The following is a 24,377-nucleotide window of genomic DNA, read 5'->3' as shown; positions in this document are numbered from 1 at the left end:
GAATTTGACCAGTGATAAGTCGAGACTTGCCCAAATCAGTATCTTCTTTTCAATTTGTTTCTTTTTATTAACACGACAATAACATTGACACAAACATAAAGCTGAAAATAGAAGCTGAAAATTCAGTTGCTTTTTTATAGCTTGCTTCAGCAGGAAAGGAAATGCAGAGATTCAGACCTTTGTCTAAAAAACACTGAGACGGACACTGAAAGACAATCTGGACGCGTAGGAATGTGTGCGTGTGTGATTTTGTAAACCGTCCTTTTGCGGAAGGGAGGGAGTCGTCCTTCAGTGAACCCAGCCTGTGTTGTTTTGGCCCGTGTTTACATAGCCTTCTGTATGTGTTCCAATGAGAACAATGACAAGGAAGGTACCAAAATGGCAGTACAAAGTGGAGCTGCACATAACTCCACAAAAAAGCAATGAAATATCAGGAGAATGTTTTCTGCCTATTTGTAGTAACATAAAGTCATAAAACAGAGTATCTGTAGCCGATTGGTTGGTAAAAGGGGCCAGCCTGCTTGTTTTTGAAAGCAGATTAAAGATCAGGACAGGAAGGGCCAGGTCTAGGGAAACAGGAAAACGATGCAAGGAAACTGTCTACGTCACCAGCCAGCCCACTGCCTTCTGGACTGAAAGTATGATCCAGACCCCAAGTAAGTATGGAGTCTTTGCTCAAGTCACCCATGAAACTTGTACTTTTCACAGGTAAGTGAGCTTTCTTGTTTTGCAGCCTAGCAGATGTCTTATAGAGAGAGAACTTAATCTTCATTAATCGGGTCTTATTGTTACTCATACGTAGTTTCAGAAGAGATTTGTACTTCATGTTACAGACAATAAAGTTTTCTTCACGTTTACAACTTTTTGTGTTGCTATGTAAACTGACAAACTAATGTCACACAAAATACATTAATTTCTGTTACACTGCAGACACACATCTTTAGATTAAAAAAATATATTTTATCACTGAGGATTTAGAATCTTAGTTAGTGTGAATTATTAATAGTATTCTTTTTTCCATTTCTCTTCGCAGCATGGCTCTGGAGTCTAATGGACACAGGCAGTCTCTCTGATATTTGTAAATCTTGTCACGCAAATGCGACATGTAAGCTCCAGAATGGATCAAGCAACGTCTGCTTATGTAACTACGGATATACGGGAGATGGAAGAACATTTTGCAATGGTGAACACAGATACACACATCTATCCACTTATTGAAGGGGACTGTAATGTTGTTGAACTCAAGCATACCTGGTGCATGTATGCCTGAGAAGCCACCACTGTATTTTAGAGGTTTTTTTGTTCATACCAGTATAGTTTACCAGTTTGCACAGAAGTGGGTTGATTTAATAGTTCTTTTTCATCATAGTTTCTTAAACTGAATTTGATTATGCAAGTTTAACATCTTAAACTATGCTAACCTGAACCTGTAAATTTTAACATAAATTTATTATTTATTTTGTGTATCTTAAACCGGAGACAAACCCATAAACCTTGCATCTACGAACCTCTGCAGTTAAAACCAGATATTTACACGAACTGTATAAAAAGGCACATAAGCTTTGTTCTTACTATCTAACATTAAATCAGCCTAAACCTTCCCGTTTTGGGTCAGTTAGGATAAAAATAATTATTCCATTTGCTAAATGCTGGAATTTTGCGATATAATTTTTTGAGAAGTTTTCTATTTCTTTCCTCATAGTCAGAACTTTACATACATTTCCTTAGAAGAGTTGCCTTTTAAACTGTATGACTTGGGTCAAATGTTTTGTTATTCTTCCTCAAGCTGCTCACACTAATTTCTGGTCCATTCCTCCTGATAGAACTGGTGTAGGCTGGTTTATAGGCTGCCTGCCTCACACAGAACGTTTCAGCTCTTCTCGTAAATTATCAGTGCTTTGTCATTGCTTCTTCAAAATGACAACTTCGTTGCCCTGAAGCTGTGTTCTTACTAATTTTGGTGGTGTGCTTAAGGCCATTGTCTATTTAGACACCTCTGCCCCCGAGCTTTAACTTCCTGGCTGGCTTATTCAGGTATTACTTAAATATTTACACACATTTTTTCTTTCCAGATGATCTTTTCATATGAAGTTCACCAGTCCATCCCGCAGCCACACAAGTTAATGCTGCAAATAATATAAGTCAGGATGGTGTTTTCATGTTTGCAAACTTCCCTCTTTTCCTCAAAATGTAGTGATGGGCATTGTGGCTAAACACTTCCATTTTAGTATAATCAGACCCCAGGATATATCTCCAAAAAGTGAGGAAGTCGGTCACACAAAGAAGCAGTGTGTTTGAGATGTGTTTTAAATTATTGACAAGGGTGCTTCTGCTTAACTCAAAGTTCATGAATTAACCCGTCAAAAGCTTACCTTAAGCCCCTTCATGATCAGGGCTTTAACAAATTATTTAAAGGCATAGAAAATCCAGTTTATGTACACTGATGTTGTAGAAAGTAATAAAATAATGTATAATCATCTCACTTACTATTCTTACATTTAGCATCTAAAGAGAGGGAAAAAGTTTAGTCTGATGAAAGGTCAGACACCGATGGAAAAAAAAGTTTGTGTAAACATCTAGTTTAACTCTATATATTTTGTGCTTCATCAATAATTTGCCAATTTTAAGAAAGCAATCATGTTATTGATTATATTTCAAAGTTTGTGACTGTATTATAACAATCTTTCAGAACAGTTATTTAATGTAATGCCTTATTTTTAGTTAGAAATAATCTTCATGATGCATCTCTATGGGTAAAATATGAATCACTGGCTTTGCCTTTGGGTTGACATTGTTCTTCCTGTTATGCTTCTGAGCTGTTTAGAATTGCTGTAATCTTTCTGCACTGTTTCCTGACCAAATCAAAAGCACAAACACAGTGTACATATAGTATTTTGAGAGCCAAATTTTCATTAAAAAATTGGGTCATGCCTTAGACGTTTCTGCTTTCTTTAACATTTACAAATTTTAAAACTAAGATCAAGTTGTCAGTGCCTAAAGTTTACCTTTTCTAGATGTTAGTGAAATTTACACATGCCAAAAAGAATTAACAAGAAATATTAAAAATTAGTCCCATTGTACAGTTTTGCATGTTTTGATGTTACAGCTTCAAATTATTGTTTTGGGATTTTATGTGATGGACTAACACGAAGCATAGTCTACAGCTGAAAGCTGGAAGGAAATGGTACAAGACATTCACATTTCTTTGTAAATATTCACACCACCCGTTTTAGATATATTTTTGTAAATCTCTTTAAAAACCATGTTTCATTTTCCTTAAACTTTACAATTATTCACTATTCTGTTAGTCTACTGCATAAAACCCCAATAAAGTATATTGGAGTTCAAGGGTCTTACTGTGACAAAATGCAAAATGTTAGAGTAGTCATACAGATAAAACAATGCATCTGAGGGAGTCATGAAACCTGTGACATATTTTGTGTTGGTCACCTCCTCCGTATGAATACAGGATTTCCTTTGCTGCACATGTTCTGTGCAAAAGGTACAGGAAAGTGGAAGAGCAGGGTGTTCATCACATCCAGGCAAAGCAAAAAGTCCCAGTAGGTCATCTTACAATAAACTGTGGGCAAGACGAGGATGATGTGTTTGAAAATAAGGCTGAAACTGCACTTTCTATAATAATTGAGCAGGCGCCGCATTTACAGCAAACTGCTCTCTGGCTGCTGCTTTTTAAACCTGGACAGAAATACAAATCCTTGGAAATCATTTGAGTGAACAAATGTTAATAATCATAAGAGTCCCATGTTGAAATGCGTATGTGTTGCTGCCAGCCTAAGCTGCATTTCAAACCAAACTAAAACTGAGACGTTTATATATATATATATATATATATATATATATATATATATATATATATATATATATATATATAATCTGTGCTTCATCAACCTCAAATCATAAAGGATTATGATCAAATATAGGAAGTAACCTTGAAACCCAATAAATTTGCTACACATGCTACTGAGTAACAACAATTACATCTTTGTGATGTAAACAAATACCCAAAGATGCACTAAAGACATTACAGGTTATTTATGTTCATAGATGATCCTACATAACATTTCTTTCTTAATTGGTGTTTAAATTCTTTAAAAGGCTTAATACTTTTATAGGACCACTTTTTGCAAGTCGTATTTTGTGGTGTCATGTTTGAACTCAAGAAGCAATCTCAAAATGCATTGCTTTTAGTAAGTGACTGAGGATTGACATGACTTTTTTTGTTTTTTAAAAACTGGCACACTGTAATAAACTGGACATTTTGCATTAGAGCTCAGCAGTCGATGAGAAATGAATTTATAGTGAATGAGACAGAGCTGTGATTTGGATATCTCACCAGAGCAAAATGCAAATATGTCAAAACAAATGCTTTTTAATAAGGAAAAAGAAACATGCGATAAGGCTGCATATTGGCCCTATTATACTGGTTACAATATGAAGTCAATAAAAACTTAGCAGAGATGTCACACGTACAGATGCTGACACGTCCAGTGGGAAATAAAGCAGTTTATTACTATTTTGGAATACATTTTTATTAAAAGATTAAAAAAGTAAAGGTTTTCAAATTCTTTAGTTATGGTGGTACATGGTGCCTTGCACAACATCAGATTTCAGAGTACCGGTAGTTTATTTGGATTTTATCTGAGAAATCTTAGAAGTGTGGCATACATTTGCATTCTGCCCCTTTCTGTTTGTAGAACTGCCTTCTGCTCCAAATCTTTCTGGCGTATGTTTCTATTAGCTTTGCATACCTAGAGGCTGAAAACAGTGCCCAGTACATTGCAACCCTGGTTGTTTTTTAGGCCTCATTGTCCTGATAGAAATTTTTATTTAGCTTCTCACTGTTTTTTTTTCAAGGAATGCCTTTTATTTAGGTCCATTCATTGTCCCATCAACTCTGAACAGTTTCCCTACCCTAGCTGAAGAAAAACATCCAGACAGCATGATGCTTTAACTGCCATGTGTCACAAAGGGGTTGATGCATTCAGGTTAATGTGTACTGCTATTGCAACATAAAGAATTATGCGTGGGGGAGAGAATGCTTCATTTTATTTCTCATCTGACCATGCACCTTCTTCAACCTCTATGTGGCTTGTTGCAAACTTTAAATGGAATATCTTATAAATCTTTTTAACAATGGTTTTCTACTTCTCACTCTTCCATGAATGCCAGATTTATGTAGAGCGAGACTAATAGCTCTCCTATTGGATTCCTCCACATGAGCTGTGCATCTCTGCAGCTTAACATGGAATCAAATTACGTAAAGGTGGACTATATTAATTAGGTGACTTCTAAAAGCAGGTGCACACTTATTTATGGGTGACAGAACTTGTTTTACATTTGAATTAGCAAAGAAAATTGAAAACCACATCCTATTTCTTTCGTTTCAAAATTGTGCACTTTTTTGTGTCGATCTGTAATGTGAGAACCTAATGCAATACTTAAAAAAATGAGGTTAGAATGTTACAGAATGTCAAACAAAAAAAAATTTCTGCAAGGCAGAAAAGGTTCTTTAATTTAAAAATGTGTTTAATATGTTTTCTTCTCTGTCTTCTCAACCTCAGATGACAACGAGTGTCAGAATGTGACTAATATCTGCGGGGAAAGGGGCCAGTGCACAAACACAGACGGCAGCTACTACTGTACGTGCGTCTCTGGATACACATCGACAGGAGCAGCCCAGTTCCAGCCCAATGATGGCACTGGATGCACTGGTAATCTCTAGGGATATTTGTAAATGTGTAAAAATTCACACAGGGATCTGTAGCTTAAACTAACCGGTACTCTCTGAGGACCTCTGCACAAGTACCCAATACGAGTGTGTTTTAAAGCAGTTACCACACAACTGCGAGGACATGAGGTCTCGCTGAATGTGTGAACTGTTTTCTCTCTCACTGGAGAGAGGAAGATAAATATGTTGAAGATTTCTTTCCTCTTCAGCCTCTTACTACTTCTTTCCCATCTGCTGCCCTGAGAAACCATCTGAGATGTTTTGTTTATTTTGCACCAGAAAAAAAAAAACACCTTTATTGCAAAGCTGCAGACTGGAAAATTCTTGCAGATATCCAACCGGATGTCAGGGAAACATTCAGCAGACGAGTTCTAAATATCTGACTGTAAAATATGCCTGCAAAAGTTCACTACTTGGAAGTTTAACTGTCACAGACATAAATACTCTAAAATAAATTATTAAGAATCAGATTTGTGTCTAGCATGGTGTTGCTTAAATCAAAGTACAATCATTTAATTGAAGCCCTTTTTTTCTTATTTGCATCTTTCAGATGTTGATGAATGTGAGTCAGGACTGGTCTGTGGCCTAAACTCACGCTGCCATAATACAAATGGATCTTTCTATTGCTCCTGTCAGCGTGATTACATCTCAACTTCAGGCGATAAGCACTTCAATCCAGGGAGAGGTGTAAGATGTAAAGGTCGGTATGAGAATTCAAGAACCCAAAGAAAACCACACAGCAGAAGTCCTTTGACTCTTACATTGAAAAATATGCATCTTCTTTCATCCCAGTTTTTATCCACAAATTTTTAACATTTTCCTGAGGATTTGCTCTGTAACATGTCAATGAATTGTGAAAATGTCAGGCATTTTAAGGAGCGCTGATCACAAACTAAAGAATGTGATGGTATATTCTCTCAGACCTTGCTTTAACATCCGCATAAGTGAAGTTCTTGTTTTTCAGAACATCCCCAAATATATTGCCATGACAACATCGGATGCATGACGCAGGCTGTCAACAGAACTCTCGAAAATGTAAGTGTCCCTCTGCCAAGGATTGATAAAAATAGACATGACAAAGCTGCCCCCTAATGGAGAGAGTGAGAACCAACACGAGGCAGAATGGGTTAAAGCTACATTATGTCACAGAAACACACATACATCATCTAAGTACGACCTGTGATTCCTACCTGTAGGTGTGAACCCTTAGTTGCATCACCTCATGCAAGAGAAGTAACACTGCATCTGTTTAGAATCATTAAATTACATCCCAAAGATAGTTTCAACTGCATGTGTCAGTCGGCATGTTAATGGGCAAATAAACTGTTCTGTAAAACACTGGGCTAAATTTCAAAACACTTTAAAAAATAATTTTAAAGTAACAAAAAACAATTCCCACATTTAGGCCATATTTCAGCTACACTAGATGCCTGTTTAAAGGAAGGGGCCTAGTGTGGCCTAGTCAAAGTCCAGAATCATCAAATTCAGAATCTGTGGCAAGACCTGAAAAAATGCTCTACCTAGATGCCTGTGGGTCTTTATATAGTTCGTACTCCTTAGACACACTGCACACACAGTCTTTTACCGTGGTCTGGCCATTATAAATAAATATAATCTTCATTTGGATCAGCAAATCTGTAAATTCTCGGTACTTATTTATATTTATTGCATGTGTATTAAATCCACTTATTTTAAATAAGTGTGAAGCATACAACTTCTCCTCTATTAACACCCAAGAAGCTGGGTCTTTGTATTAAAGCCAGTTATAAAAATTTTTAGATAACATAATCTAATATATTAAAATCACCTTTTAGTTAAAACCACTCTTTGTCCACCAATGCAATATAATTTGTTTGATTACTGTGCATGAATTTCTGTATATATTAACAAGCAATCCTTAAGTTTAAACTTGGCAATCCAGAAGAAAAGAAAAACCTTTAAACTTTTTTTTTTTAAGTCATTGAAAGTTTAACATCATTCAGTCATCGAAAGTAAATCTCTCTCCCTCTAGATGAGCAACCTTACGGAGCCACAAAGCCTGCTGAGAGAAATTGCCAACAGGACGTCTGGTGAACTTACCTCAGTGGAAGTGATCGCATATGTTGAGGCCTTGAGTCGATCCACATCAACACTGGCTGCTGTGGAGAAGGATTACATTGTCAAACCATCTGTCGTCATCTCCACTCTTTCAGTAGGCTCTGTTTACCATTATTGTTTCTCAGTCAACAGTTGGAGCCTTGCAGAAACAGCAGCCATGCTTTGAACTGGTTTAAGAAAACAACTGGTGCTACATGAAGTCCTGTGCCCTATATAAAGATTTGCTGTCTGAAATCATTTAGTGCCATTATGAGATATCTCTAGCACCTTGCAAAAGTATTCATAACTCCTTCAACTTTTCACATTTTGTCATTTTACCACCACAAATTGCAATGCAGTTTGTTGTTGAATTTTTACAGACTTTTTGTGGCGCTGGTTGCCTTTATTGGCAGTAATCATAAAGGAAACAGGCAAAGGGTGTGGAGGGGAGGGGTGGGCTTCTGGTTAAGCAGCAATGGTACCATGGTCAGGAACCGAACCCTCGACGACTAGGTCGAGGACTATAGCCTCTATATATGGGGCACCAGCTCTACTGCTACATCTTGTGCAGTAGTCTAACACGGTTGTGTGATAGATCAACAAAAAGTAGTGCCTAAATTTGGAGTGGAAGGAAAACAAATGGTTTTAAATTGTTCTGTTTTTGTGAAGAAATACCTACAAAGTACAGTGTGCACTTTGATTCAGCCCCTTTTTGCTCTGATACTCCTCAGTAAAATCTCGTAGAATGAGTTGTCTTGAGAAGTCACTCAAGTAGTAAATAGTCCATCAGTCTAATTTGCAGTTTTCCAGAAGCCAAGTTAAGGACAGCAAATGTGGAAGAAGCTGCTCTGATCAATGTGACAAAATGTTACTTTTTATCTGTATGCAAATTGTCTATATTGAGGAAAACTATAATTGTGCATCACCCTAAACACACCATTCACATCATTAAACCTAGTGGTGGCAGCATAATGCTGTGGGACGCTTTTCTTTAGCAGCTGGTTAGAGCTGATGGGAAAATAAATGGAATTATGTCAAAGATACATACATCATTAGTCTCTATGGTCTAAATACCACCTGCAAATTCTTAGATGTGGCTTCTACATGCAAGAGAAGTAACACTGCATCTGTTTAGAATCATTTTTAAATTACATCCCAAAGACAGTTTCAATTACATGTGTCAGTCTGTATGTTAATGTTCAGTAAATGGAGCAAATAAACCATTTAATAAGACATGTGAAACAGAGAATGGCAAACATATTTGAAAATTGAATTTAAAGTACAAATAATTAAATTATCACATTTAGACAATATTCCAGCTTCACTAGATGCCTATATGAAGAATGGATGTATATGTGTGGCAAAGTCAAAGTCCAGACTTGCATCAAATTGAGGCAAAACCTGAGAATAAGTGTTTACAAATGTTTCCCTCCTATCTGATTTACCTTGCAATATTTTGCAAGAAGATAGGCAAAAAACGTCAGTCTGAATTTTGCAAAACTGACATATCCCAACAGATTTGCATTGATTAATTAAGCAGAAAGTAATTCTGCCAGGTACAGGGGTGTTGAATTGTGGCATGCAAATGCCAAAATTCAACACCCCCTGCAAATGCATGCCACAAAGGCACTGTATAATGTAATATTTACACATCCGCTGGACACAGTTTTGTTAACTGATTTTATTGCATCTATTAATTAATATAATCAAAATAAAGATGGCTGTCATGTTCGACCCACAATAAAATATAATCACAGTGCAGTACAGATCAAGATTACATCCACATATCAATACTGATCATAAAACATCTTGTCAAATAGAAATTAGTCAAAGCGGTGAACAATCTGGTGGAGAAGGATGAACTGGTGGCTTGGAACAGAATGAGAGATGAGCAACGTGAACACACCATCACCAAGCTGCTACAAGCGGTTGAAGAAAGTGCTCTGTCACTGGGCAACAACCACAAAAAGCCAATTGAGCATCAAATCAAAGCATCTCAAATGGGTGAGTCTCTCAGTTACATGAAAATATGCATTTTTGGGTGCACATTTAAATAATAACTTTTTTTTTTTTTTATTCTCCACAGAACTGAAACTCTTCACCTTTGATGTTTCTCAAACAAAGGACAAACTTTCTGTTTCAATGAGAGGAGATCACATAGACCTGACCCCAAAACTGAAAGCAGTGGATAAAAGAAGTGGTAAAGATTACTCTAACTTTAAAAAGCGGGAAGACACACTGTCATAAAAAAGTATTTGCCCCCTTACGGGTTCTTCTGTTTTTTTCTGTCACTCAGTTTACGCCTGTTAAATGATTTCTTCATTCATTGTGGTTTGCTGGAGTCCTATAGCCTTAAAAAATGCTTTGTAACAATTTCCAGATTGATAAATGGTAAATGAACTGAATCTATATAGTTATTTACTATTCACACTGAGCACTCAAAGTGCCTTTACATTGGAGCCACATTACCGAGCAATGGTAGAATGATACCAGATCGGTAGGCGACTTGAGATAAGGTGCCTTGCCCAGGATACATTGGAATGTGAGAACTGAAATCAAACCTGCACCTGCAGTATGGCTACTGTTGCCAGAAAGTCACAATTCCCTTCATGCAAATGACTTAATTTGATTTATGTGTTGCTTTTTGAGGTCTTTTGCCTGCTTCATGTTGTAAGACAAGTCCTATTTTAAGTAATTTCTTGATTCTAAAAGTTTGGCGATTGTAAAGCCTGGTTATGGGCAGGGAAATTAAACCAAAGAATGGGAAATTATCTTTTTACATAAGGCCAAGTTGGTTGGAAAAGTGTTTTTTCTTTAATAAATGAAATGTACATTTAAAAATTTTTGACTGCTATTTGCATTAACTCAGCTGATCTTTGACATTAATATTTGATGATCTGAAACATTTAAGTATGACACAAAAACATGTATAATGTGTTAGGGGGCAAATGCTTTTTACATGGCACCGTAGATGAACAGTTGTAAAAACAGAAAAAATGTTGTTTTGAAGAAACAATGATCATGCTTTTTTGGACTTCCATTAAAAAGTTGTCCTTGTAGTTTATATATCCCAAAGAGCTTTCAGCTCTCTACATCCTATGAGAAAACGTTCTATTATAAAATCACAGGTGCTGACTGACTTTCCTCTCCTAGCTAAAAGTTTTGATCAGCAGTATAGTAAGTTTCACTCCCTCTCGTCTTTGTTCCGCTTGTTTTGTCCATCAGGAAGTGTGTCAGTGGTGTTTGTGCGATATGACAGCATCAGTGACATCCTGAAGCCGAGCAGCGACCCAGGTGTCACAGACTACTCGCGCTATGCAGGAACTGGGGAAATCACTGTCAACTCTCAAGTCATAGCAGCAGCCATCAAACCTGCTGACATTTACCAACTTGACCATGTCACCTTCACTCTGAGGCACAATGAGGTAAAGAACGAGCAGATTGCTGAGGCCGATTACATTGTTCGTTCCGTCCTCTCATATCCTGCTGTCCTTTTAAAATGAACTCTGGTGGAATCTGTGTGGAAGAGAATGCCACAGAGAAATCTCTTTTCTTAAAGATGTTGACTTGCTGGTTTACGTTATTCCTCATGAAAAGGTTTGGAGACAAACCCATTCAAGATCACATGAATCATCAAACTCTGACTAAATCAGTGCAAATCTGTAAGGTGCTTCTATCTAGTCAACTTAAAGGCTTTTTCTGTCATAATGTGCAAACTAAAAAACTAACAAACTAACAAAGACAAAAACTAGAAAGACAAGAAATCTTTACAAGCTACATCAACCACGGTTATAGTATCGATTCTTGAAATGAACCCAAAACTAAAGAGCGAAGTGATGAAAAAAATTGGCAAAACAGTAACAGAAATACTAGAAATCAAAGTGAAACATTTACAAAAATAGACTGCAAAGCAGTTAGAGAAAGATACAAAATAACAATAACAAACAGCAACAAAAAGATGCGCCACCACCACAAACAAAATCAAAATCGGCTGCAAAGGAGATCAAAAGAACAAAAAGAGACAAAGAAAACAATGAGACAAAAGAAATGATTGACTGAGGCAAATGATTAACAAGATATAGCAAACAGCTAGAAACCCACACAAAATGATGTGAAATGAAGTGGCAATACACAGAAGGCATAGTGTAACTCTCTGTCGGAGGAGTTGGGGTTCTTTTTGATTTAGGTGGTCAGAGACCCATTTTGTCTTACTTTTCTTTGAAAATATAAGTCACTGCACCTCACTTCTGCAACTTGAATCTATCATTTTTGTTTCCATTATAAGTCAATGAAAGCTAAGGTAATCTTATTTGGTCATTTATTATCTTACAGAAGGCTTAAGTGATATTTGCATTTCTCTTGTTGCAGGAATTAGCTTTCTCATCCCCCTGTCTTCGCCTGGCATCAAACTGGCACCCTATGTATATTAAAGTCAAATTTATTCTCACCTTAACATCTAAAATCATCTTTCTTGTTGAAAAACAAAACGATGATAGGGTGAAAAAGAGGGAATAATGAGATAAATTACCCTAAAAGTTAATGTTCTGCTATTTTCTTTTTAGATAATTAAAATGTCTGAAACAATGATATCATTATTTTTGTGGCCCCCTGGAGGTTTAAACCCAACGAAGGTGGTATTGATTTATGAACAGGAGTGAAAATTATCTTTAAATTGCCTTTAAAGATGAACAATCAATAATTTTTGTGACATTCTGCCTGCACTTGTTATATGCATTTTTTAAGAAATTAAAGAGTTCAAAATTGGTACGCATTTACATTTTAAACTTGATATTAATCTAACAAAATGTAAATGTAGGGGAAAAAATTAAATAAGTTATAATGATAATTTAAATATTAATATTTTAAACCAAAGTTGTGCTGTGAAATTACTTGTAACGCTAAAACGGTGTTTGTCTTAAAACTATGACTCACTTGGATGCAGTCATTTGCAATGCTGCTTTGATGAGACCTCCACAATCAGTTTTTATGTGGCATTACCAGGCACCGCAGCGCTAGAGCTAATAAAAACGGCCTCTTCCTGAGTTATAACACCCGCTCCGCTTCTCTCCTGTCCCCGAAGCCCATTGACACTAAAGCTGATGTGACGAGGTGTGCCTTCTGGGAGTATGAGGTGGACAGCCTGCAGGGTCGCTGGTCCACTAAAGGCTGCAAGACACTTCACGTCAGCAGCAACGCGACCAACTGCTCCTGCAATCACCTCACACACTTTGCAATCCTCATGTCATCAGGAAGAGCTAATGTGAGTAATTTTGTTCTCAAATACCCATTTTAAGGATTATCTCTAATTCATCATAGTCTGAAAGTCTGAAAGTGTAATTTTTAAAATATACTGTATTTGTACAGTTTTTGAAGACAATAGCTCGTTTTCTTTAAACTAATATATTATGCTCTTTTTAGATTAGTTTTTGTTAAGTATGCATATTTACAAACAGTATTTTCTGTGTGGCAGATGAGCTTTTCTACACCACTTAAACATGCTTTTTTATCTGGAACATCAAAACACTGCAAAGTTTAAGTAAAAATGTAGAAGCTTGCTGTTTTTTCAAATACAATACTGTTTTACTGCACTCGGTAGAGTCTTACACCAGTAAGGGGTTTTATAATTATTATGACAGTAATTGTAATAGCAGATATAAGCAAATCATGATTGAGCAAAGTCAAGGAATTTAAACTCAAATACATGATTCAACAGAGCATTTTTTGATATTTAAAGACCAGTACAAGCCCAGGAGGTCTACAAGCCATCATACTGGACTAACCTCTGCCTACATCTATGTTATATGAAATGATTCCAAGCAGAAGATACAACAAATTACAACTCCAGCATACCATGAAACTGCGAATGAAACACCTCCCTTTCCATTTGCTCCTCAGCTGGTGGCTCACAATACCATCCTGACCCGGATCACCCAGCTGGGGATGATCATCTCCCTTATCTGTTTGTCCATGTCTATCTTTACCTTCTGGTTCTTCTGTGAGATCCAGAGCACCAGGACCACCATCCACAAGAACCTGTGCTGCAGCCTGTTTATGGCCGAGTTCATTTTCCTCGTGGGGATCAACATGAACTCGCACAAGGTGTGTAGACACAGGAAGAGCCTCCTCAATTGTCTATTTGACAAATCTGTGATAATCGCTGCACTTTTTTTTTCTTCTTTTGATCTATACATAAAAACACTAATTACATGTAAGAAGGTTATTACAGATTTACAAAATCCACTCATTCAGTACTTGTACAATATCTCTCTGTCTCTTCTCTTTCCTTTGCAGCTGTTCTGCTCTGTGATTGCAGGCTTGCTGCACTATTTCTTTCTTGCAGCCTTTGCCTGGATGTGCATCGAGGGCATTCATCTGTATTTAATAGTAGTTGGTGTCATCTACAACAAAGGCTTTCTGCATCGGAACTTTTACATCTTCGCCTATGGGAGCCCTGCAGTCGTGGTGGCCATCTCAGCAACACTCGGCTCAAAGTATTACGGCACAGATAAAGTGTAAGCAGCAATAAATAATTCTGGGGAGGGTTCATAAAAATTGTGGGGCAACTCAAAAAGGCAATCTTGTAGATTGCCTTTTAAAAAAAAAAAATATTTAAAATATATTGTAAAGCAAGGTAATGGCATTATATTAATAAGTAAAAACAGAGACCAAAATTAAATCTGGCAAGGAATAATAAGTTACTACATCTCAAAGAGCATAAGGCAGGTTACTACTTTTCAATGGAGCTCTATAAACAGTCTGGCCTTATGTTTGTGAATGCGAATCACAATTCAAATTTTTAGACACTGAAACTGTTATCATTGAAGAAGTTGTAGTTTATCCTTAGATTAAAAATGAGAAAGAAATCTGTAAACTATTTGTGGTTACTATTTTTAGATGACTCAAATATCATTTTCCTAATCCTTTTTTGTAGGTGTTGGCTCAGCACAGAAAATCACTTTGTGTGGAGCTTCATTGGTCCTGCATGTCTGATTATTCTGGTAAAATCAGATGTCTCAGCAATAACCTGAACATGTTGAAACATTAATTCCACAAATAGAAGTTGTTTCTATGATAAATATTCATTAGACTCATTTCATGTTTGTTGTGTTTGTCTTGTTTGGTTTCAAACTAAAGGTTAATCTCCTGGCCTTTGGAGTAATTATCTACAAGGTGTACCGGCACACCGCTGTGAAAAAGCCTGAAATCAGCCACTATGAAAACATCAGGTAGGATTACTTCTGCTTTTCTTATGTAGGTCAAAAACAACAACAAAAAAATTAAACAGAGCCCTTATCTGTTAGATTATTAGGATACATTGCCCTGTTAGAGTGGTGTTGAATTACAAATGGGCTCTTTCTTCAGTTTAAAAAAGGAGGTTTGCAGCGCTGTGTGCAGGCTAGTTAAATCAGTAATGTCCCCCTCAGGTCCTGTGCACGTGGTGCTATGGCTTTGCTGTTTGTCCTCGGCGCCACCTGGACTTTTGGAGTGTTGCATATTCTCCATGAAACCACTCTCACAGCTTATCTGTTTACCATAACCAACGCCTTCCAAGGAATGTTTATCTTCATCTTCCTTTGTGTGCTGTCCAGAAAGGTAACGCCTTGAAATCCGCCTTCCAGATAGTCTTTCTTTCTTTCTTTTTTCTTTCTTTCTTTCTTTCTTTTTCTTTCTTTCTTTCTTTCTTTTTTTATTTATTTATTTATTAATTTTTTCTTTCTTTCTTTCTTTCTTTTTTTATTTATTTATTTATTTATTTTTTCTTTCTTTCTTTTTTCTTTCTTTCTTTCTTTTTTTCTTTCTTTCTTTTTTTCTTTCTTTTTTTTTTTCTTTCTTTCTTTCTTTCTTTCTTTCTTTTTTTCTTTTTTTCTTTCTTTCTTTTTTTCTTTCTTTCTTTTTTTCATTCTTTCTTTTTTCTTTCTTTCTTTCTTTCTTTCTTTCTTTCTTTTTTTCTTTCTTTCTTTTTTTCTTTCTTTCTTTTTTTCTTTCTTTCTTTTTTTCTTTCTTTCTTTTTTTCTTTCTTTCTTTTTTTCTTTCTTTCTTTTTTTCTTTCTTTTTTTCTTTTTTTCTTTCTTTCTTTCTTTTTTTCTTTTTTTCTTTCTTTCTTTCTTTTTTCTTTCTTTCTTTCTTTCTTTTTTTCTTTCTTTCTTTTTTTCTTTCTTTCTTTTTTTCTTTCTTTCTTTCTTTCTTTCTTTCTTTCTTGTCAATAACATGTCAATAACAATACAAAAGCATTAATAGAAATATTTTTTTTACGGAGATTTAAGGGGTTAGTATTTCTATTCATGTCTATTTGTTTCTAATGTCACATAATTGGAAAATTTTGATTTGTATTATTTATGTCCAACTAAAAAATATGCATCTTTCAAGCATAATAAATCTTTTTTCAATTTAAAAAAAACTTATGTATCTTTTTTTTTATTACATTTTATTTAAAATGGCATGTTGAAAAATTGTATACCCTTTAATCTTTATTGGCAATTGAGCTATCAACCTACTTGTAATTGTTGAGGGTTTAGCTATGCTGAAAAGCTCCATCTATTTGATGTTTGAAGGCCTCCTTGCCATGACCCCAATTTTTAGCGCCCTCCACTAATTGTCAGTGCGATTGAAGTCAAGACTCTGGGTTGGCTGCTCTAGAAGATATTACTAATATGTTGCACTGACTGAAACCTTTCCATTTTCTGTTTTCCTTTCAGATTCAGGAGGAGTACTACAGGCTTTTCAAAAATGTACCCTGCTGTTTTGAATGCCTAAGATGAAACCTTTCAGCTAAAGCTCAACCACCTGAATTTTAACAATAATATTTGACAGTACAGTTTAGTGATATCTTTTAATTCATGTTTTTATTTTGTAAATTTCAGTGGGAGGAAAACTCAGATGTCAGATAAATGTAGCCTTTGCAGATTTGAAATATTCTTGTTTTTGATGTCAAAGGACTCTAATGATATATTCAACATTTTTGTTTTTGATCACATCAGAACCTTTATTCAGTAAAGTCACACATGTTTGAGCCTTTTACAAAAACATTTCTTAATAGAGCATTGATTGTTTCTTTTCAGTCATCATTATTATTTTTGGAAAGCTTAGTTTCACTCTTTGTTGCATGTCTTCTTTTAAATTAATTTGTAAATTATGAAAAGGAATGTGTCAATGAACACATTTGCTGCCACACTGTGCAGCTCGCTTCATTCGTGTGCACTGTTTATTTTAAAAGAGCAAAATAAATATCAGTCAATGCTGATTTCATGGACCAAGAGCTCCCTCTACTGGACAGGATGTGAAACTCCGAGTGGAACAGATTTATTGCATTTTCTGTTTACTATCATCAACTGTATGTGTGAGAATAACATAAAATAAAAGTAATAGAGAAAATATGTGTATTTTCCAAATCTAGAATTACAAACCATGTTAAATACACGGTCTTAATATAAATGATGCACACACGCACGCACACACACACACACACACACACACAAGCGCACACACACACACCCACACACACATATATATATATATATATATATATATATATATATATATATATATACAGTACAGACCAAAGGTTTGGACACACCTTCTCATTCAAAAAGTTTTCTTTATTTTCATGACTATGAATATTGTAGCTTCACACTGAAGGCATCAAAACTATGAATTAACACATGTGGAATTATATACTGAACAAAAAAGTGCGAAACAACTGAAAATGTGTCTTATATTCTAGGTTCTTCAAAGTAGCCACCTTTTGCTTTGATTACTGCTCCGCACACTCTTGGCATTCTGTTGATGAGCTTCAAGAGGTAGTAACCTGAAATGGTTTTCACTTCACAGGTGTGTCCTGTCAGGTTTAATTAGTGGGATTTCAAGCCTTATAAATGGGGTTGGGACCATCAGTTGTGTTGTGCAGGAGGTGGATACAGTACGCAGCTGATAGTCCTACTGAATAGACTGTTAGAATTTGAGCTTCAAGAGGTAGTCACCTGAAATGGTTTTCCAACAGTCTTGAAGGAGTTCCCAGAGATGTTTAGCACTTGTTGGCCCTTTTGCCTTCACTCTGCGGTCCAGCTCACCCCAAACCATCTCGATTGGGTTCTGGTCTGGTGACTGTGGAGGCCAGGTCATCTGACGCAGCACCCCATCACTCTCCTTCTTGGTCAAATAGCCCTTACACAGCCTGGAGGTGTGTTTGGGATCATTGTCCTGTTGAAAAATAAATGATGGTCCAACTAAACGCAAACCGGATGGAATAGCATGCCGCTGCAAGATGCTGTGGTAGCCATGCTGGTTCAGTATGCCTTCAATTTTGAATAAATCCCCAACAGTGTCACCAGCAAAGCACCCCCACACCATCACACCTCCTCCTCCATGCTTCACGGTGGCAACCAGGCATGTAGAGTCCATCCGTTCACCTCTTCTGTGCCACACAAAGACACGGTGGTTGGAACCAAAGATCTCAAACTTGGACTCTTCAGACCAAAGCACAGATTTCCACTGGTCTAATGTCCATTCCTTGTGTTCTTTAGCCCAAACAAGTCTCTTCTGCTTGTTGCCTGTCCTCAGCAGTGGTTTCCTAGCAGCTATTTTACCATGAAGGCCTGATTCACACAGTCTCCTCCTAACAGTTGTTCTAGAGATGTGTCTGCTGCTTGAACTCTGTGTGGCATTGACCTGTTCTCTAATCTGAGCTGCTGTTAACCTGCGATTTCTGAGGCTGGTGACTCGGATGAACTTATCGTCTGCAGCAGAGGTGACTCTTGGTCTTCCTTTCCTGGGGCGGTCCTCATGTGAGCCAGTTTCTTTGTAGCGCTTGATGGTTTTTGTGACTGCAGTTGGGGACACTTTCAGTTTTCCCAAATGTTCGGACTGACTGACCTTCATTTCTTAAAGTAATGATGGCCACTCATTTTTCTTTACTTAGCTGCTTTTTTCTTGCCATAATACAAATTCTAACAGTCTATTCAGTAGGACTATCAGCTGCGTACTGTATCAACCTCCTGCACAACACAACTGATGGTCCCAACCCCATTTATAAGGCTTGAAATCCCACTAATTTAACCTGACAGGTCACACCTGTGAAGTGAAAACCATTTCAGGTGACTACCTCTTGAAGCTCATCAACAGAATGCCAAGAGTGTGCGGAGCAGTAATCAAAGCAAAAGGTGGCTACTTTGAAGAACCTAGAATATGAGACATATTTTCAGTTGTTTCACACTTGTTTGTTCAGTATATAATTCCACATGTGTTAATTCATAGTTTTGATGTTTTCAGTGTGAAGCTACAATATTCACAGTCATGAAAATAAAGACAACTCTTTGAATGAGAAGGTGTGTCCAAAACCTTTGGTCTATACTGTATATATATATATATATAAAATTTGCGGCCAATACAATACAGCGTCAATTCGTCTGGGGAATGACATATACAAGTCCTGCACAGTGGTCAGAGGGATTTTAAGCCATTCTTCTTGCAGGATAGTGGCCAGGTCACTACGTGATACTGGTGGAGGAAAACGTTTCCTGACTCGCTCCTCCAAAACACCCCAAAGTGGCTCAATAATATTTAGATCTGGTGACTGTGCAGGCCATGGGAGATGTTCAACTTCACTTTCATGTTCATCAAACCAATCTTTCACCAGTCTTGCTGTGTGTATTGGTGCATTGTCATCCTGATACACGGCACCACCTTCAGGATACAATGTTTGAACCATTGGATGCACATGGTTCTCAAGAATGGCTCGGTAGTCCTTGGCAGTGACGCGCCCATCTAGCACAAGTATCGGACAAAGGGAATGCCATGATATGGTAGCCCAAACCATCACTAATCCACCCCCATGCTTCACTCTGGGCATGCAACAGTCTGGGTGGTACGCTTCTTCGGGGCTTCTCCACACCGTAACTCTCCCGGATGTGGGGAAAACAGTAAAGGTGGACTCATCAGAGAACAATACATGTTTCACATTGTCCACAGCCCAAGATTTGCGCTCCTTGCACCATTGAAACCGACGTTTGGCATTGGCATGAGTGACCAAAGGTTTGGCTATAGCAGCCCGGCCGTGTATATTGACCCTGTGGAGCTCCTGACGGACAGTTCTGGTGGAAACAGGAGAGTTGAGGTGCACATTTAATTCTGCCGTGATTTGGTCAACCGTGGTTTTATGTTTTTTGGATACAATCCGGGTTAGAACCCGAACATCCCTTTCAGACAACTTCCTCTTGCGTCCACAGTTAATCCTGTTGGATGTGGTTCGTCCTTCTTGGTGGTATACTGACATTACCCTGGATACCGTGGCTCTTGATACATCACAAAGACTTGCTGTCTTGGTCACAGACGCACCAGCAAGACGTACACCAACAATTTGTCCTCTTTTGAACTCTGGTATGTCACCCATAATGTTGTGTGCATTTGAATATTTTGAGCAAAACTGTGCTCTTACCTTGCTAATTGAACCTTCACACTCTGCTCTTACTGGTGCAATGTGCAATCAATGAAGACTGGCTACCAGGCTGGTCCAATTTAGCCATGAAACTTCCCACACTAAAATGACAGGTGTTTCAGTTTCATTGTCCAACCCCTGTACATGTAAAAGTAGACAGACACATACTTTTGAACATTTAAGGTTATGCAGGTATTTAAGCCGATTTTAAATTTATATATTAAAATACCGTATTTATTGGCACCAATTAATTCATATTTTGTAATAGTTGTGTACATTTTGCATATGTACAGGTTAGACCAAAAACCATTCAAGGACACATTAACGTTTTTCTCACTGTGACAAGAAATGAGACTACATGTTTTCTGTTTTAGGGCAGTTAGGAGATCCAAATTATTTTTATTTCAGATATAGTCAAAATAATTTGTGAGATACTTTTTTATTACCGTCATCAAATTCTGGATTTTCTATAGACCAACATTACTTTACCTTTAAGAAAAACTGTGAAAGCCCAGATGATGATATTATGGCTTTTGTAACTTCTCATAAGTTTGTTCATAGCATCTGTGTTATATTGCAGAAAACCTGTAGCTGTATTTTAAGGTAACACCTTAAACACGTTACTTCTACTCCTTCTCTTTTACAATGGTTATAATCAGTCTGACAGAGAGAGGTATCCCAATCCTTGTGGTTTTTAGTATAACAATGGCCATCAGTGGGCTCTAGATGGACAAATTCTATCAGTTTATTATTTTACTTAGTGCCCCTACACGTTCTGGGGTGGCGGGGCTCTGGCACTCGGTGGTTTGGTCTGGCCTCCCCGGCGGCCCCGCGCCGTTCCGGACCATTTGTGGGGTGCCTTGAGATGACATTGTTGTAAATAAGCACTATATAAATAAATAAACTGAAACTATCTCTGTAGTTATGCTGCTATAGGCTGTTAGGATTATGAATCTGAGAATATTATTTAATATTTAATATTAATATTTTAATATTTCCTCAAATAATATTTGGGTCTGTTAAGGGTTGTCCTGTGAATACCAGTCCAGTAAGGCGATGGTATTAGGACAAAATAGAAAGGTGTGAGACGAGCTTTTACTGTGACTAATTATATGTGCTCTCTTTCAGACTCTAACCTTGAAAACTGGCTCAAAGTTTATCTGTTCTTTCTTTCTAGATAAAATGACTAAAGGAGCTACATCCACTAACATTTACTTTTCCTTCCCATAGAAAGGACTCCTGGATCAGTGCTTCTTTGTTCTCTTTGTGTCTCTGCTCTGTTCTCTCAAACCCCCTGTCGGTTGTGGCAGATGGCCGCTCACTCTGAGCCTGGTTCTGCTGGAGGTTTCTTCCTGTTAAAAGGGAGTTTTTCCTCTCCACTGTCGCTACATGCATGCTCAGTATGAGGGATTGCTGCAAAGTCAACGCCAGTGACTGTCCACTGTCTCTACATGCTCATCCAGGAGGAGGGAATGCTGCAAGTCACTGACTGGATGCAATCTGCTGGGTTTCCTTAGATAGAAAAACTTTTTATCCAATTTGAATAAATAACTGAATCTGACTGCACTGTTCAATTGTTAGGATTAATTGAAATGTATGAACCTGACTGTTGTGAAGTGCCTTGAGACAACGTGTGTTGTGAATTGGCACTATATAAATAAACTGAATTGAATTGAACTTCCTTGTGTTACATCATGGAAAAAGAGAACTGTGGACCTCCACATGTCTGTCTCATTCATGGGTAAAATTTCCAGATGCCTGACAGTGCCATTTTTTCAAACAAATGAAAGCAAGTATCAGGACCATGGCAATGCCCAACCATCATATCATTCAGGAAGGAGAAGGGTCCTGTGTCTCAGAGGCATGTGTTTTGGTGCAAAATATTCAAATCAATACCAGAACAAAAGCAGATCTTGTCAGTTTCCACAACAAAATGAGTCTTGTACCAACATGGGCTGAAAGGCCACTCGTCAGAAAAGAAGCCATTATTCCTATAACAAAATAAAAAGACAGATTACAGTTATTAAATGCACTGAGGGATGAATAACTTGATTTTTGGAGACATGTCCAGCGGTCTGGCTAAACTAAGGATGAGTTTTTTGGGAATAACAAATTTACACTTGGAAAACAAAGGGGGATGCTTTCAAGCTAGATAGCACCTTCCCAATTGTGAAGTGTGGTGGTGGTGGTACTATATTGCAGGACTATTTTGCTTCAGAAAGGACTGGTGCACTTCACAAAAAGATGAGGAAAGAGCACTACAAGAAAATATGAAAGAAACATTTCAAGACATCACCCTGAAAGTTAAAGCCTGGTGCAAATGGGTCTTCCAAATAAACAATGACCCTAGACATACTGCCAAAATAGGTACAAAGTGCTTTAAGGACAAAACGGTAAGTGTTTTGGAGTGGCCATCGCAAAGTCCTGATTTCACATCCATAGAAAGAGAGTATAAGAGGTGTGTGAGAGCAAGGCTGCCTGAAAACCTGACTCATTTACACCAGTTCTGTCAGGAGGATTGGTCCTGAATTTCAGCAAACTATTGTGAAGCTTGTGAAACTATACCCAAAATGTTTGACCCAAATCATTAAGTTCAAACTGCAGTTATACCAAAGTTATACTAAGGGAAAGATGAAAAAAAAAAATGTGATAATTTTGGTACTCTAACCGAACTAAAACAGGAAATTTTTTGTCTGATTTAATGTCAGAGAGCACAAAACGTTGTTTGGCATCCTTTTAAACAGTGTATGTGCAGTGTATATATACATAGTGCTTTAATGTAAGTGGAAGTGTTATTAATGCTCTTTACCTTAATTTTAAGGTTATTTAGTTACAGACACAAATACATCCAATAAGATGCAGGTGCAGAAATAACTGTATTATTACCACAGTTAAGTAAACAACACAAACTAATACTAATACTAATGTATTTGATTATGAAATTGATATTGTAAGCTATCACTTTATTAGCCAGCATTTACATAGAAACACAACTGCCAACCTACAATACGTTTTTCAGTCAAGTTAATACTTACCTATTTATTGTAATAATCTATGTTTGAATCATGTAGGGAACATATTGCAGATACAGCAAAACATAGTAATCAGAAATGTAATAAATACACCAGCTTTAATCCTGTCATTAATGTCACAAACAGGCCCCATTAACACTGGGCTGCTTTCTTTAAGAATATGCAAGCTCTCCAGAGTTCTAAGTGATTTACACAACACTGCAGCCAGCACCCCCTTCTGGGTAATGCTATAATGAAAAATGAGAAAAGTTGATGACTTCAAATGACGCCTGAGAAAGAAATGGCTCTGAAAACCCAGGCAGTTTCCAGGGTCATGATCACACAGGTGAAATACATGTTGTTTTGTTTTAACATAATTCTGAAAGACAGCAAAACTAAACATCTGAGGTAATTGCAGCTTGATTTCCTCACCCTGGAAATGTATTTTAATGAGGAACATTTTTTGGAGCTCTTGAAGCCAAGGTAGTTTTTCAGAGCTGACATTAAGAGCAGAAAGTCACAACATTTTATGCATCTAGATGATACATAAAAGTGATTTTTGATTAGGATCTAAACTAAAAGTAGGTGGGAAGCATTTTCTTCCTTTTCTACACACAAGTACTGCAGTAGACATGGTTCCTGCATTACCATAAGCCAGGATATTTACTTTAGAAACTATGTGAGAAAACAAAATTTTTTCAAAACCAAAGAGGAGAGACATGCTTGTGCTACTTCAGGCCAAACAAGCGGTCTGCTCACCAAAGTGAAGTTGTCCTATTCTGTATTTGTATGTTTTGTTTTTGAGATTTGGTTTTCTTGTGTGTAGTTAGTCTTTGCACTTTGCCTTTTTGAAAACTGTTGCTGTTTTGCAGATAAAACTGCTGTTTTATAATCACCTTATAAAAAAGTACAGCGATTACAATGTTTCACCAATTGTTCATGTCACTCTGACAATGTCACAAGTTGATGTGACTTAACATCAAAAAACAAATGTTTACTCAGACGTAGTCGGTTATCCATGCATGTGATCTGCTCTCAAGGCCGAATGTGAAATGAAACCCCTGCACTTATTTAAAGGGCCAGGATGAAACAGTCTTCACTCCTCTTTCAC

General features: G+C 37.1%; 1 protein-coding gene across 1 annotated transcript; it reads left to right on the top strand.

Annotated features, from left to right (window-relative positions):
• Positions 1 to 610: 610 nt before the first annotated feature.
• adgrl4 (adhesion G protein-coupled receptor L4) lies at positions 611 to 17,197 on the top strand. Its single transcript, XM_047375364.1, has 16 exons — positions 611 to 708; positions 1,034 to 1,183; positions 5,583 to 5,732; positions 6,300 to 6,449; positions 6,714 to 6,784; positions 7,761 to 7,940; positions 9,646 to 9,829; positions 9,912 to 10,025; positions 11,051 to 11,250; positions 12,906 to 13,085; positions 13,721 to 13,924; positions 14,117 to 14,337; positions 14,757 to 14,823; positions 14,960 to 15,051; positions 15,250 to 15,418; positions 16,522 to 17,197. The coding sequence occupies exons 1-16, from the start codon at positions 663 to 665 to the stop codon at positions 16,582 to 16,584; spliced, it is 2,241 nt and encodes a 746-aa protein (XP_047231320.1). The 5' UTR covers positions 611 to 662; the 3' UTR covers positions 16,585 to 17,197.
• Positions 17,198 to 24,377: the final 7,180 nt, after the last annotated feature.

Source organism: Girardinichthys multiradiatus, chromosome 9, assembly GCF_021462225.1.
Source record: "Girardinichthys multiradiatus isolate DD_20200921_A chromosome 9, DD_fGirMul_XY1, whole genome shotgun sequence".
Lineage (NCBI taxonomy): Eukaryota > Metazoa > Chordata > Actinopteri > Cyprinodontiformes > Goodeidae > Girardinichthys > Girardinichthys multiradiatus.
Note: the sequence above shows the minus strand (reverse complement) of the source record. Positions and strands in the feature narration are given on the sequence as shown.